This window comes from Amia ocellicauda, chromosome 1 (genome assembly GCF_036373705.1).
Source record: "Amia ocellicauda isolate fAmiCal2 chromosome 1, fAmiCal2.hap1, whole genome shotgun sequence".
In the NCBI taxonomy this organism is placed as follows: Eukaryota; Metazoa; Chordata; class Actinopteri; order Amiiformes; family Amiidae; genus Amia; species Amia ocellicauda.
In genome coordinates this window covers 29,342,883-29,357,372 of record NC_089850.1, presented here as the reverse complement: position 1 = coordinate 29,357,372, position 14,490 = coordinate 29,342,883, and the positions used below count along the sequence as shown (strand labels likewise).

At 39.3% G+C, this 14,490-nt stretch overlaps 2 protein-coding genes across 3 annotated transcripts in view; one reads left to right on the top strand and one right to left on the bottom strand.

Annotated features, from left to right (window-relative positions):
* Positions 1-510: 510 nt before the first annotated feature.
* On the top strand, positions 511-10,233 carry ddo (D-aspartate oxidase). 2 transcript variants are annotated; one of them, XM_066701125.1, is made up of 5 exons: positions 511-695; positions 4,629-4,805; positions 5,102-5,210; positions 5,730-5,906; positions 8,886-10,233. In XM_066701125.1, exons 2-5 carry the CDS (start codon positions 4,634-4,636, stop codon positions 9,442-9,444), a joined length of 1,017 nt encoding a protein of 338 aa, XP_066557222.1. In that variant the 5' UTR covers positions 511-695; positions 4,629-4,633; the 3' UTR covers positions 9,445-10,233. The 2 variants fall into 2 exon arrangements, with proteins under 2 accessions (XP_066557222.1, XP_066557212.1); XM_066701115.1 differs by having other exon boundaries at positions 4,626-4,805.
* An 879-nt stretch (positions 10,234-11,112) lies between these two features.
* The window catches only part of LOC136747845 (uronyl 2-sulfotransferase), an 84,439-nt gene continuing 81,061 nt past the window's right edge, over positions 11,113-14,490 (bottom strand). Inside the window, exon 8 of the mRNA XM_066701101.1 lies at positions 11,113-13,745. Coding sequence (XP_066557198.1) covers positions 13,402-13,745 — 344 coding nt within the window. The 3' untranslated portion in view covers positions 11,113-13,401. The remainder of the gene's footprint in view (positions 13,746-14,490) is intronic.

Sequence of the window (14,490 nt, the reverse complement as noted above, 5' to 3'; positions counted from 1 at the left end):
TAATCTAAGGTAATCTGATACTGATCAAGTATACATTTGCTTGTTGCCAGTGGATTTTAACCAAAGAGTAATATTTGGGGGAATATCATGGCCAATGTGTTATGTTCAATTATGCTGGATAAAAAAATAAAAACTAAACACCATGGCAGCACAATGTACTGAAGGCTCAAATCTCCTTTGAAGTACATATCTGCATAAATCCAAGTGTACACATTTTCTCTGAAGTGCATATTTAGAGCTGAAGGATGTTTTTATAAATGATTAATTTATTTTCGATGACATGGCGTTCATGCGCCATGTTTTCTGCAACAGTCAAGCAATGTCAGATTGCCCCTGACTGGAAAGACCAGACGCAGTGCCTGTTCCCTAGCTAAGTCACTGTCCAGTTAATGTCAGATTTCACTCATCTTTGCAGTAAGATTTGTGACCGTGTATAAAACACACACAAATCATGATGATAACAATTACGGTGATAAGTATACACAGTTTTAATGGTCCTATACTATGTGCTTTACGGTATCCCCTGTGGCCTTCAGCTCGGTGCGTCTAGTGACTGGATGTGGGCTGCGATCCTGCTGCTTTTACTAATTAATCAAAGAAGAACACGCTAAAACGTATATTTTATTATATTGCAACGACCCAAGGAGAATAACGGAAGCGTGTTATGCTAAATGAGTGCAAACTAAACCCACAATGTAAGTATTTATTTCAATATATAGGTATTTAGTGGTGAAGACGTTAGTTTGAAACGTCGCATTCCTACTGAAATGCATGTAGGCCCATATGAATGAGTTTCACAACACATTTGCCACTCTTGCTGGTGTACAAATTACTTCCCAATGTATTTCTTTTTTGTTGTCTGAATTTAATATGTTACAGTATGCCTTGATTTGGATAATAGAAACCCGAAAACAATACCAGTTGACCCTGTTGTGATCGTCTATGGGTACACATAGATCTATAGGATTACAGTGTTTATTTCAGGTCCAGTAATATAGTCTTTTTACCGTATTTCACCGTGTAAAGTGGTTACAACATTTAGTAAACCTGTCGTGACTACCACTGATTGTTCAAATAATTCTGTGTGGAAATCATTGGACTCGGATGAGGTTGAAAACCATTGTATTACTAGTCATAATACACCCTTTTCCCTCTCATGAATTGTTCCTCAATCTTTGGTACAAAGGATAGTTGTGTAATGAAGGACTAGTGCTGGAGAATTAAGCCAGTGCTGGAGCTTGCAGAACTGTGTGAATAAGCTTTTAAGAGGTCTTGTTGAACTGTATTCATGCAGTTCATTTAAATGTCTTTGCAAAGATTAACATTTTGTCATGGCAGCCCCAAAACTGATATTGGTAAGGTTTTTTCTTTTCACGTTTGGGAAAGACACATAAGATAATATGCTTTGACCACCAGCAACGTCTTAATCATTTGACCTTTTGGCGTGTTGCCTTCTCTCTCATGGCTGAGTAATTCAGCTCAATCATTCTGTTTTTGATGGCAGATTTTTTTGCTGGTCAGCAATTCAAAGCCCTTATAATGCCCTGTAGAGCTGCATTTAAAAGCTTTGTTCCCTATCCAGGAATGTCTAGGTAGTTTTAAACCTTTGAAGGTTCATTATGCATTCATGGGGTGATAGACTTAGCAGCAGCCATTGCTTACAAAATAGTTTATTCATGCAGATTCATGTGGTGTAAAGTGAATATAAATGTAGCCCATACATCTGAAACACCCCAGGGCTTATACAACAACTAGTCCTTGCTCTTTTACATTGCTGCACCCCTTGACCATTAGAAACAGTGGAACATACAAGACTTGTTGTCAATTAATGGTTTACCATATTTCGTGTTAGATTAGTTGTCCACATAACTGCAATAGCAACACAAGGTTATTGTATATAAAAATGTGTATTGTAAGCAGCTAAAATTATGTTTACATAACAAATATGGACATTGAAACGTATCTTTATGTTTACTGTGAACACAAAAGACAGAGCACCAAAGGGATAATAAAGATTTTAGTTAATAGAGATGTTGATGATCTTTGTTTAAACTTTAAAGGGATGATTCAGGTCAGGAGTAAAACCAGGCCACTAATGCAAGACATTTGAAGAAAATCTACTATAGGGTGTTTTAAAATCTGATCTCTCAAAGTGGGTACAAGTGGGCAACTTACAAAGAAGAACATATTTTTAAAAATATATAATCTATTTCTCAGTATTTGGAAGCAATATATATTTGAAAACTGGTCAGTGTAGAAAAGACTCCTTAGGTAGTAGCTTACAATTATGAAAAATATCTACTGTATGATTTTTGAGATAGGGTACCACAAAATAAGCACAGGTGGGGCAAAATTAGAGGACAAATGATCAATACAGCTATATTTGATCATTCATTCCTCCAAATTTATATATTTGAAAGCCGAAGACACTCTCCTCAGATACTAATATACTGAATATGAAGAATATCTACTGCTGGATTTTTTAAACTATGATCCTTCAAAATGGCAAGTGGTAACATTACATTAAAAAAGTTCAACACAATACACAATGCACAAGTATTAAAAATATATGTAAAATAAAACTGGTAGGTTTGGGAAACAACATCCTAAGCTACTAAAATAACAAATCTACATACATTATTGTGGAGGAGTGTTTAAAGATCCCTCAATGTAGCACAATGACAGATATTGAACTGTAGATTATATCATTATAATACACAGTGTCCATAGTTTAGTCTTACATATCTTTTAGATAGATTATTTGTGAATATACTGCAGTTTTTAGATGCACTACATACAGTTTGAATGCAATGCATATGATCACAGGCTCTCTACACGGATGTATTTAACAGGCTGCATTCATCTCTAGTGACCGTTTCTTGTACATGTTGTTTTGCTGATGTTTTAGGTAAACATCGAATTACAATTATTCCTGAATTGAAAACAAACAAATAGAAATGTCCTGATTGCCAATATACCTTAACGTTGTTTGACTGCTTTAAATGAACCGGAAAGTCGGCCTATATTGACTCCGAGGGCAAAGTACGCACCTGCGCCGCGGTGCATCCACGTCTGACCTTCAAACGGGCATAGCCGATTCACGTATGGACACGGAAATAAAGGTATAGCACATACACATCTGTGTATTTTACATGTATATCAAATCTATAACACATTTCTCCTGTTTTCCATTTAGGCTTGTGCTAAACACGGTGTGTGGGGTGGGCGCGGGGCAGCTGGCGAGCTGATGTTAATTAGTAGGAAATACTGGGGTCAGAGGTCAAGTGCTGCTGTATCCACTTAGCATAAGAGCCTAAAACGCCGCAATATAATTAATAAATACATAAAGATCTGTGTGCCGATCCTCAGAACAAAGGTAACACCAGATCATACTGATTTAATTCTGATTAATAAGACCGCAATTATATGATGTAATTTACAGCCCAACACAATTCTACCAATGTAGTTTAGAATAAAAAAACAACTCATAAATATACCTTGATACAAAAATGCTCTCTTCAAGTTTGTATAACGCTGGGAAGCTTCAGAGTTGTGTGATTTGTAATCATGCAGATCCATCTTTGTCAGGGGTAATCAATTGAAGTTTTTCTGTAGTGTTCCAAGTTTGATGAATGCTTTGAATTATCTCCAGTCTTCAGTTTTGTATTACAAGAAAGCTGAACAAAGGCATACTGTAAAGATAAACCTGAGATTTTAAAAAAAAATCTACTTTTTGACATTTACAATTGATACCATGCTTAAAAACAAAACCAAGCAAGGTCAGGAATGTGAGTGTAGCAATCTACGGAATGCTAATACAGCATTTCCCCCAAACAAATGTAAATGTTTTTGATTTATTTTATTAGGTTTTTAAGATCTGTGACCAGATCCATGTATTCCATCTCCGCTTGCTATATCTGGACTCATCTGGCTTCTCCAGTCGAGTGGTAATGTGTGCACATCAGTTTGATGTTGGTATTCTAGCAAAACAGTGCAATGCTTTTGGCAGCCTTTCCATATCTTGGGAAGTCAAGCCAGTTCATGGATGCTGTTACCAATATTAGTTCTCAGACAGGATTAGTTCTTATCCAGGGCAACTTACAGGATACAACAGAAGCAAAACAAAAGTGCAAAGATATCGTATACAATTACAAATCAGGCATAATACAAATTAGTTTAAAAATTACACGAAGTGAATAGGTAAAATACACAGTTCATATAAAATATAAGTCATACAGCCTTGTTCTAATAAAAGTGCAGGCAAGATTGTATTTAATATACTTTAACAATGAAAGGGCATGTTGTTTAAAATATTTTTGAAAGCATTGCTCAGACTCAGTTATGAGTTATTCACAGTTCATGTGCACTATATTGCTAAGACTGGCTCAAAGTTACTTTTGAATTGTCATGTTTTCATACAAACCATGTACATCTGTGTGTTTTAGGAGACTCCTGTAGTCCACACTTTTACCAGAATTAATGCAACTAGCTGTATCTCCACATCAGTGATATTTCTTCTTTTTGATAGGTTTCTCTAATCAGGTATTCTCTTATCCAGTTCTGGGTATAAAATGAGTGTGATTGCTAATTATCTTTTTGTCTGTAACCACGTTTTTTTCCCCCAGCAGAGATTATGGAGCGCGTCAGAATCATTGTGGTGGGGGCTGGAGTCGTAGGCCTCTCGACGGCAGTGTGCATCGCGGAGTCCATTCCACACTGCTCTGTGACCGTCCTGGCTGAGAAGTGTTCCCCTGACACTACCAGCGACGTAGCTGCAGGGATGCTCCATGCTCCTCTATTCCCAGGTGGGGAGATCATAGAACATGTCCATTAAAAAGGCCAATAAAAAATGAATGTCTGTCTGAATATGCACACATTTAAACTGATAAATACATTTTCAGTACATTGAAATATACACAATGATTTTCCTGATAAAGCTTGTAATGCATCAGATATTTCTGGAATCATTGGCAATATTCCAAAAGAGTTACATGAACGTAATGAATTTAAGTAGCATATTAGAAGTGACACTCCAGTCAGGTTGCAAGACCAGGCTGTTCTAGAATAAGTTGCCATATACTTTCATAAATTTGCTCCACAGATATTCCAGTGGATCGGCAAAAGCGCTGGTTTAAGAATACGTTCGATCATCTGTTGGCTATTTCTGAATCCTCAGAGGCTGCAGATGCGGGCGTGTTCTTGGTATTCGGGTGAGCACGGCAGCTTTCATCAGGAAGCTCCTAAAATTAAGAAGACTGTCGACTTATACATATATACAAAAAAATGTGAGAAAGAAGTCTGCACAGGCACAGGTTGTGGGGCAAAACAACCAGCACAAGGGCTAAAAATGGAAAACAACGGATACTCCCACCCAACCATGAGGCAGCAGCGTGCTGCATTCTGCTTTTAATTGACTGGGGACCAGGAATAGAATGAGAGCAAGAGTTATACGCGGACAATTTTCAACTTTGCAGGATATCAGCAATCACAGCATTTGTTAATGTATTGCAACGAATATCAGCAACTGGCCCTCCAAATTATGAAAATATAAACACATCCCATGACTACTATTGATTGATGTAGTTTATTCAGGAATAGTTTTAAAACAAAATACAAACACACAAAGTATATGTAGATACATTGATGGATCCCAAAACCAACACTTTGTTGGGAATCTAAGCTTCATTAATGTCTAGAATCTAACTTTTTTTTTTTCTTTTGTAAATAAGATGGGAGATTTTTCGGGAGGTGCCCAGAGAGAAAAGGCCTTTCTGGTCACAAGATGTCCTGGGATTTCGTTTCATGACAGATGCTGAGCTAAAGAAGTTCCCACAGCACAAATTTGGACACGCCTTTACCACCATTAAGTGCGAGTGCCTTACCTATCTGCCTTGGCTTGAGAAAAGGTAGGTTGAAATTCCCACAAGATAATCCATTTTGACTGTACACTTTATTATTGCATATTTAATTACAGAATAGAAGTATGTTAATGCACATGTTTTTGGTACATTCATACCATACATTTATTATTGCATGGCAGTTCCAATTAACCACATAACTTTTGGTTAATCCATCCCCAGAATGATCAAAATAGTAAGTTGTAACTGTTCTGTATTGCTTTGTTGGGCACCAGGTAGGTTTATACCTACCAAGAGTGAAATAAGACTTTCAGTCTATTCAGCAGACCTTTTAGATAGTATATGGTAAAAAGAGTAAAGAGAAGAAACAATTAGGAATATCGTAGCAACATTGAGGAGGCAAAATAAGTTAAACAAGAAGCGACAGCTTGGAGAACGATCATATATATAACCGTTAATACAAGTATAACAAGGTACACGTTTACTTCTGGCTAAAGCATGCAAGTCCGTAAGCAACTGTAATAGTGTAGAGTTGTTGATGTTCTTCAGTAACAGTTATTGGTGGAAGGACTAAGAGCATGTAAAGACGGACCCTTGCCCTCCGCATTATTGCACACAAACACACCAGTCCTGATAGAATGTGTCTCTTCTGGGTGAGTTTTGTCACGGTCTCACCTGCTATTCATTCAGCTCACCACCAGAGGTCTCTCTCTCCCGAGTATTAATCCCTGTGCTTCTTTCTCTCAGTTCCCGGATCACTCAGTCACATTACATTCCTTTTATTCACGTGCACTTGTTCTGTCTTTCCCCTCTCCCCATTGGTCTTTCACCCTGTACCCAGTCATCCCTTTCTCCCTAAACACAGTATATAAACCCCTTTGTTCCTTAGTATAATCGCTAAGTCTTGTCTTCTCTTCTGAAACATCTCTGAGCATTCTTCCTTGTTTACCTACCGTGTTTAGACTCCTGTTTTCCTGTCCCTGACCACCTCTTTTGGATCTCCCAGTTTAACCTGTTTGCCTGATCGAGCGACCCTGAACTGTTCCTGTTTTCCCTTCTGGATTTCCCCTCTTGGATTGTTTGCCTTTCTGCTTTGCTACTAGGAGCCTGCACTTGGATCTATACACCTTGCCTTTGAGAAACGTTACAAGTTTATTATTAACAGTGTTGGCTATTAATGTTCAAATTATTTGCTTACTGCTATGTAATGTATCACGTGCCTTAAGGGTCATGGCTAGCATCCCAACTAGGAAATAGTTGTGCAAAGAAACCTGAGCCTCTCACATGTAGGTCCCAATTTCCAAGAAAGACCGGACAGTGAGTATACATGATTGCCAGCCAGTGGGTGTGAAACCTCAAAACGCTCTGGCTATTTCCAGCAGAAAGGATAGACTTCACCAGAGAATGATGAAACATTGGTCTCGACCAGTATAACACAAGGAATATTAAAAATACAATTACAAAATAAATGATGAAATCGAATACAATTCTGCAGCTTTTTGGTGTATTCTGAATTACCTCTTGATAATCTCTTAGGCAGTCATTACTTTATTTTCTGGTTTCAGTGTTAGAAAGAACAGTTATTAGTTTAGTTTTTTGTTTTAATTAAAATCAAGGCTGAGCTAGGACTAAACTTCACAAAGGCATTTGTCGCAAAACACTGTACAGTACGTATAGGATATATAAGTAAGCTTTTTCAAGGAACGTTAAGTTTTCAAGGGATAGTATCATCTGGAGAATTGCATTGTTGCCATTGGTTCTTTGACTGGCATTTCTGGTTTATGTTATTCAAACATTCACTTATCAGAAAGACTGCCCAGTTCTGGAATTGTTCAGAGAATATAATGTACAGGTAAGTGCCTTGACATAATGAGCATTTTATTTAACTAGGGAGAAATAGAAATAGGAAGGTTAGCCATGCAGAGTAGAATCTGTGTGAATCCATGCATCTTGTATCGGATCTTCCCCTTGTTATCCTTTGGTACCTCTGAGTTAGTGGACAGATGAAAAATAAAATGAAGCAAGTGAATAAACTGAATGGCAAGAGGAAGGACCTCAGATTTAGCCTGGGCAACACTGCAAAGAGTGTAATAAGTGGTATTGGATTTCATGTATACAAATGGTCTGACTAGTAGGAGTAGTATATAAAAAATGTCACAATTAAGTCCATCTGTAATGCCTGAGGAAAAAGTCAGCTGGAGTTAGAACACGAAGAAAACGATAGGTCTCATTTGTGGAACTGACTTATGACATGAGCTGCAGATTTTGTTAAATCAAGCTTTTAATTGCGCAGTAAATGTTATGCTGCAGATAGACTGGGTTTGCCTGGGGGACAAACTGGCTGATTGGGGGTTTTGTTAACCTTTCCAAACTGCAGTGTCTAAGAGACCTGGGTGCATAATAGCATTGAGCCATGGAGAATTGTGCCACAGATGCATTTCTGAGAGTCTTATAGAGATGACCCAGCTGAATTAATATATAAGTCCATGCACCTAATGCAGCTTGGTGAAAAGCTACAGGGGTCACTGTTGAGCACGAGGGTAAGGAAACCCTGCCCAGTTCCATCCCACCCCTGCAGTATTCAGCCAGTTAGGCACTGCCCTGGGGCAACCAGGTCAGTCAGCTGTGATATCGTCCAGATTTTAAGCAGTGATGTTTAGACTAGTGCCCAAAGTGTTTTCTGAGCCTAGGATTACAATTCAATTTGGGAGCATAAGTATGCTTTCACTATTTCTGAAGGTGTGATAAAAAGATGAAAATTCCCTCAATAGAGCAACAGAAAGCTGTACCCTAAAGTATCACTGGGCCGTATTGCAGAGGGCTTTGCTTGTGAGCATTGGTTCACAAAAAAACTCATCCAGGGTTTGATATACCATGCACTCCATTCCACAGGCTGGGAGTCAGAATGATTTGACTGAAGGATGAAGGGGGTAACTCTTAGTGGAATGAACTGTATTAAAAATCATCTGTGCTTTAACACTTAGTAGCATCTCTCTTCCTGGTTGCAATAATACAGAAATCTTTCAGATTCAGAAAAGCTGGTGGGCAGATTCAGCTTGGGAGGGTGACAGACTTCGGGCAGCTCTGCCAGGGCTATGACATCATCGTCAACTGCTCCGGCCTGGGATCCACGGCCCTGGCAGGCGACCGGCAGCTCCACCCGGTGCGGGGGCAGATCCTGAAGGTCTACGCACCCTGGCTGAAACACTTCATCAGGGATGGCGACGGACTCACCTATATCTACCCTGGGGCCAAGAGTGTCACGCTCGGGGGCACGCGGCAGGCCGGTGATTGGCGGTTGATGGCAGACGGCGAGGAGAGGGTGGAAATATTTGAGCGCTGCTGCAGGCTGGAGCCCTCCCTGCAGAAGAGCCTGCAGCTGGGTGATGCAGTAGGCTTGAGACCCGGCAGGAGGAACTTGAGGCTGGAGAGGGAGATGTACCAGTTCAGAAATCGGCAGGTGCCCATCGTCCACAATTACGGCCACGGGGGGGGAGGCATCTCCCTGAGCTGGGGGACGGCCCTGGAAACGCTGCAGCTGGTGCAGCAGTGCGTGAGTGACCGGCCTCTACCATCCAGATTGTGAGGCAGGAAATGGTGTGGAGTAGGATAGACAACAAACCACACTCTGTCATATATGCAGGAAATGAGAAAAGGTTTTTAATTGTCATTATTTTGGCATTTAGTTTTATTCAATAATCATTTAAAAGGGGTAAATCTGCATTGGGTGAAGTTGTGCGCTGAACAATAATAATAAAATAAAATAATAAATACATAATTATATGAGGGTGGTGCGGTGGTTAGCGCTGCTGCCTCACTGTGTGTGTGTGTGTGTGTGTGTGTGTGTGTGTGTGTGTGTGTGTGTGTGTGTGTTGCCTAGCGATGGACTGGCGTCCCGTTCTGGGTGTATTCCTGACTTGTGCCCAATGCCTGCTGGGATCAGCTCCGGCTTTCCCGCAACCCTCACCAGGATAAGCGGTTTTGAAGATGGATGGATGGATAATTATATGAATTTGTAATGTTTTCATAAGAGTTCTCCTTAAATTTACCTTTCATTCTTGATTTGTTACAACTCCAGTCGCTCATGTGCAGCCCAATTGCTGATATTAAAATGGTTGTTTGGGATTGAGCAATTCATTTTTGACTTGAGTGGTGCAGGAAACGAGCGCTCAGAACTGCAGAAGCGAGGTTCTCTGACATTCCTGCGACTGCTAGGTGATCAAGATGTTATAATTGTATCATGTATCACTCTGCTTTTAATTATGTTTAATGATCACAATTAGTCAATAAACGATCTTGGCTGTACACATGAGCATTGTAGAAAGTCAACATTTATGAAATAAAAGCCAATACATTTTATAATGGTTTAAATAAATACTGTGTTGATCATTTCAGAGACTTCCAATTTACAGATGAACACAAAGTAAGCACAGTACTGAGCAGTTTCAGATGGGGATTCTGCAACAAGGCAGGCGGACATCACTGATACTTCTCTGACTGGTAGTAGTGTCACACATTGCTAAAAGTTTAGTTTTAGTTTTTTTGACAGTCATACAAAAAACAACAACCTAAGTACAGTCAGCGAACCCATGCAATTATGGCCTCAAACTTGAGATTTATGCAGTTTTAATGGCCTTTCTTTGCAACATGTTAAGACTACCCTCTACTGGTAGAAAAGGATTACAGCCTTTACTGAATGTATCTAATAAATTAATGTACTGAAATCCAATGCACACTTATATATGTAGATTAAGCAATAAACTAAGAAGAAATTTACTATATAACCAGAAATGAAAAAATCATAATAAATATAAAACATATATACATAGCATTTACATATACCCTAAGACAAAATGTGTGTTGATATATCATAGGGGAGGAAAAAATGGCATATCGTCAATATTTTTTCTTTAGTCTAGCTTTTATTCAAAGCACTGAACATCAATGTGAGCATCTTAGCGACCACTGTTAGCAGAACCTCAATTGTGTGGCTCTTTAGATACCAACATGTAATTGACTAGACACAAAAGGGAGAGCAGCGAATACCAACAGTTATTCCAGGTGAATGGTCTTCAGTTGACTACTGTTGCACCACACTGCTCTGAATAGGTTGGTATGTACCTTCTGCATCAGGTTTGCAAGCTGTTGAAAAAATCTCTGGAATTTCTAGTTTTAACGAACACTGCCACATCGGTATTCTTCTCTTGCTCAGCCAGTGCAAGAACAGAAAGAAAAAGACATTATGCATTCATGATCGATTTGCTTTCAAATAATATATTTGAGAAATGTTACAAATGTCTGAAACCTTATTGTAAGCGAAACAGGCATACTGTAAGTTTCCATATATTCATTACAATGCATAGCATACAATAGCAAAGTTCTCTGAAGAGAGCACAGAACAAGCGCTTTGAAAATTGAATTTAGTGAATTAGTTTATAAATGTTATTTAAAATTTCCCACCCACCAGTTTCAAAGAAAAGTCACTGAAAGCCTCTCTGTATAGATCCCTCTGTAAAATGGTTCTCAGAGGCACAAATGCAGGGTAATGTCAAAAAAGGGAACCTGCTTTTTCAAGTGTCTTCATTGACTGTGTATAAATTAAAAGAATACCCAATTAAAATTTCAAGATTCGCAGCCAATAGGACAGAGGACAGAACACGGGAATCTCCTCTTCTCTCATTGTCTATCATAGATTTTTTTTAATGCACACAATTGCTTTGTGCTGCTCTCTTTGTGTATATATACACATACACACACATATAAACATAAACACAAGACTGCTAAAAGATTAATCTGAAGGTAATTTGGCAATTGATACAACTGTCCAAGAAAACAGGACCTTTAGTTTAATTCAGTGTTATCTCTCACTCTAACTACTGCAGGTTTCTCTTTCTATGTTTATGGAAAAAAGGGTTCAAGCGGCTCCAAAACATTTTTAATTTACATACAATGTCATCAGATAATTTGAGATGCCTAAGCACAATGTTTAAAAACAACAACACTCTTTTCCTGAGAAACTTAAATCTGGAATGCGACTGAATACAAACAATAAATTAATCTGTCAAACGATAATTCAGAATAAAGTATTTTTTTAAATTAAACTATATAAGCTATATATTAGACTGGCATGTAGTATGGCAAGTGTATTTATACCAGATAATACAATGCAACAATAAACATTATGTGCCAACATCTGATGCAAATTGAATAACAAATGAATCTCATAGTCGGCATACATTATTGCTTATGCTTGGGATGTCAGGGTTGTAACAGATTTTAACTGTAATGATGAATCTAAATTCGCATAATGTATGCCTTCAAATGTATGCAGTGCACTCAACTTTCAACTAATGTGCATCTTTACAGTTCACTGGATTATTTGAATGTAGTGACACCATAGAACGTTGTCCATCAAATGTGCTTTGCTTTTAACCATTAACTATGGTAGTTTGTGGCAGAGCTGTGACAAATCTGTTTAAAAAAAATAAAACTAGGCTCTGCCATCCCATACTATTAATTGTGACATTTTGCACAAAGTTTCTGCTGATTGAAGGGCAACATGGCACTCGCAGCCATTACAGACCCATATCTTAGTTTGATTTTCAATCATTTGATTTGGTACGACATTGATATGCCCATCTAGTTCCATACTCGGTATCTGCAATCTGGAGATATAGTGGGTAATGAATCTCAGGCACAAAGCCACAAGTTCCGCTTTCCTTTATTACCATGATTCAGACGCTTTCCATTGACGGCCCAGAGTCTCAACTCAAAGACAAGGGAGCACACGTTCTGTCACTGCAGGACCAGCTGTTCGCTTTCTGCTGCCCTTGACTAGCCTTGTTAAAGTCTGGTTAACAATTAAATCAGACAATAATAATAATAATAAAAATACAGTGTATACCATTTCATTTCTGTAACTCACAAACAAGACAGAGATGAATATCAGCCATGTCTTATCTGCAAGTGTCAGCTGCTATGTGAATATACAGAGATGTTATTTTAATCCTCTATCCACACGAAGAAACAATTGTGAACATGACAAACACTGGAGGATGTTTGGCCAGAAAACACACCCAATTAGTGTAACCTTATTGCAGCTTGGGACAGTGGAGACTCTGCAGTGACCATGGAAGCCCAATGGCTGTCACAATCAACATGTCAACTGGTAGATCTAAAGGATGTGCTGCTCCATCTTCAGGGTCCATCTTAAGGATCCAATATGATTTTTCTTAAGTTAAAGAAAGGAGAACAGGTTTTTCTCCTAAGGAAGTTTCTCCTTTACCAGTTCTTAAAGATCCAAATCGTCCATATCTCACCTGGAGATGCATGGTTAGGAAGGCCCCTGTAAGTGACCAAACGTTATTGTTTAAAATAAAAACAACAAGAACAATCACTTCCTCAGTCTGCGCACCCAAATGGAAAAACCAGCATCCGTAAAAACACGGACAATCATCTTCATCCACATCCCCCCGGGCTGCTGGGGAGGCTGCAGTCAACACAGAGAACCTGGCCCCTGGCACTGGGGTCTCTACAGCTTTGCTCAGGGCTGCACCAGCCAGCTGTGGGCATCCTCCTCCTCTTCCTCCTCCTCCTCTTCTTCCTCCACCTCCTGCTGCTGCTGCTGCGGCTGCTCCTCCTCCTCCTCCTCCTCCTCCTCCGCTGGTTGGAGTGTGCTGAGCTCCATGCCCAGGGGGAAGTGGGGGGTGTGAGTTGTGCGTGAATGTGACTTCAAACCTATTTTCCTCTTCATCAGGTGGAACTGGTCCCTGATGAAGTTGTAAAAGTCATACTCGTGTTTCATGCGGTGGTAGAGCACCTTTAGGGCCTCCATCGTCGGGGTGATCTTTCTCACCGTGCCTGTCAAGTTCCCCATTTTCCTGTAATCTGGAAAACAGACGAGAGCGACATAAAGACGTGGACATCATTAACATGACTCTCTCCTCCAGCAGAGATGACCTGGGTTTTAAAGCAGTAAACCCAGTAGTATGAAAAAGAGAAGAGAAAAGACAGAACTCAGAACCAGGACTACAGTTAACCGGTGCTGGAGTATTCAACATTGTGCTCCCATTCCAGCCGATCTCGGACCCTATCTTACAGTGCTGGGTGTTCTGTTATGGTCTTCTACATTTGAAGATGAAGACGAACAGGATTGTCTGCAAAGAGCCTAATATACAAGGACACACCAGGTACCACTGCTATTACCGTTACACTGTAAGCCCACCCAAAAAAGCCAAGTCACAATATTCTACGTGGATTTATGTTTTGTCTTCTACATTAGGACCATGAGGAATGGTAAACTTAAGTAAATCAGTCCTTTCATAATTTTCTTTGGATCAATGTGGTTCATTCTTGACAGCACAGCATCTGAGGTTTTTACTTTTAACATACAATGTGCTCTATCCGCGAAAGACAAAACAGCTGTACGCAATGTAGGATAGATTGATGTGGCAGTATATTAAACAGACTTTATGTAGATGCAACAGCAATGGTTTCTGGTCGCTCTCTATTAGGTTCATGACTTTTCAAACTACTCATGTTCAATTCTTCAGAGCAGCTTAAATGTACTCCTTGTTGTGAGTTCTACATCCTTTGTACCACTTCTTTTTTGTTAATTGGTGATTCAAGCCAG

Excerpts from the sequence above, each read along its gene's own strand:
- ddo (XM_066701115.1), top strand. The coding sequence starts at position 665 with ATGCTAAATGAGTGCAAACTAAACCCACAAT. Across the intron at positions 696-4,625 it reads GTGCAAACTAAACCCACAAT|CAGAGATTATGGAGCGCGTC; the intron begins GTAAGTATTTAT and ends TTTTTCCCCCAG. Across the intron at positions 4,806-5,101 it reads CCATGCTCCTCTATTCCCAG|ATATTCCAGTGGATCGGCAA; the intron begins GTGGGGAGATCA and ends TTTGCTCCACAG.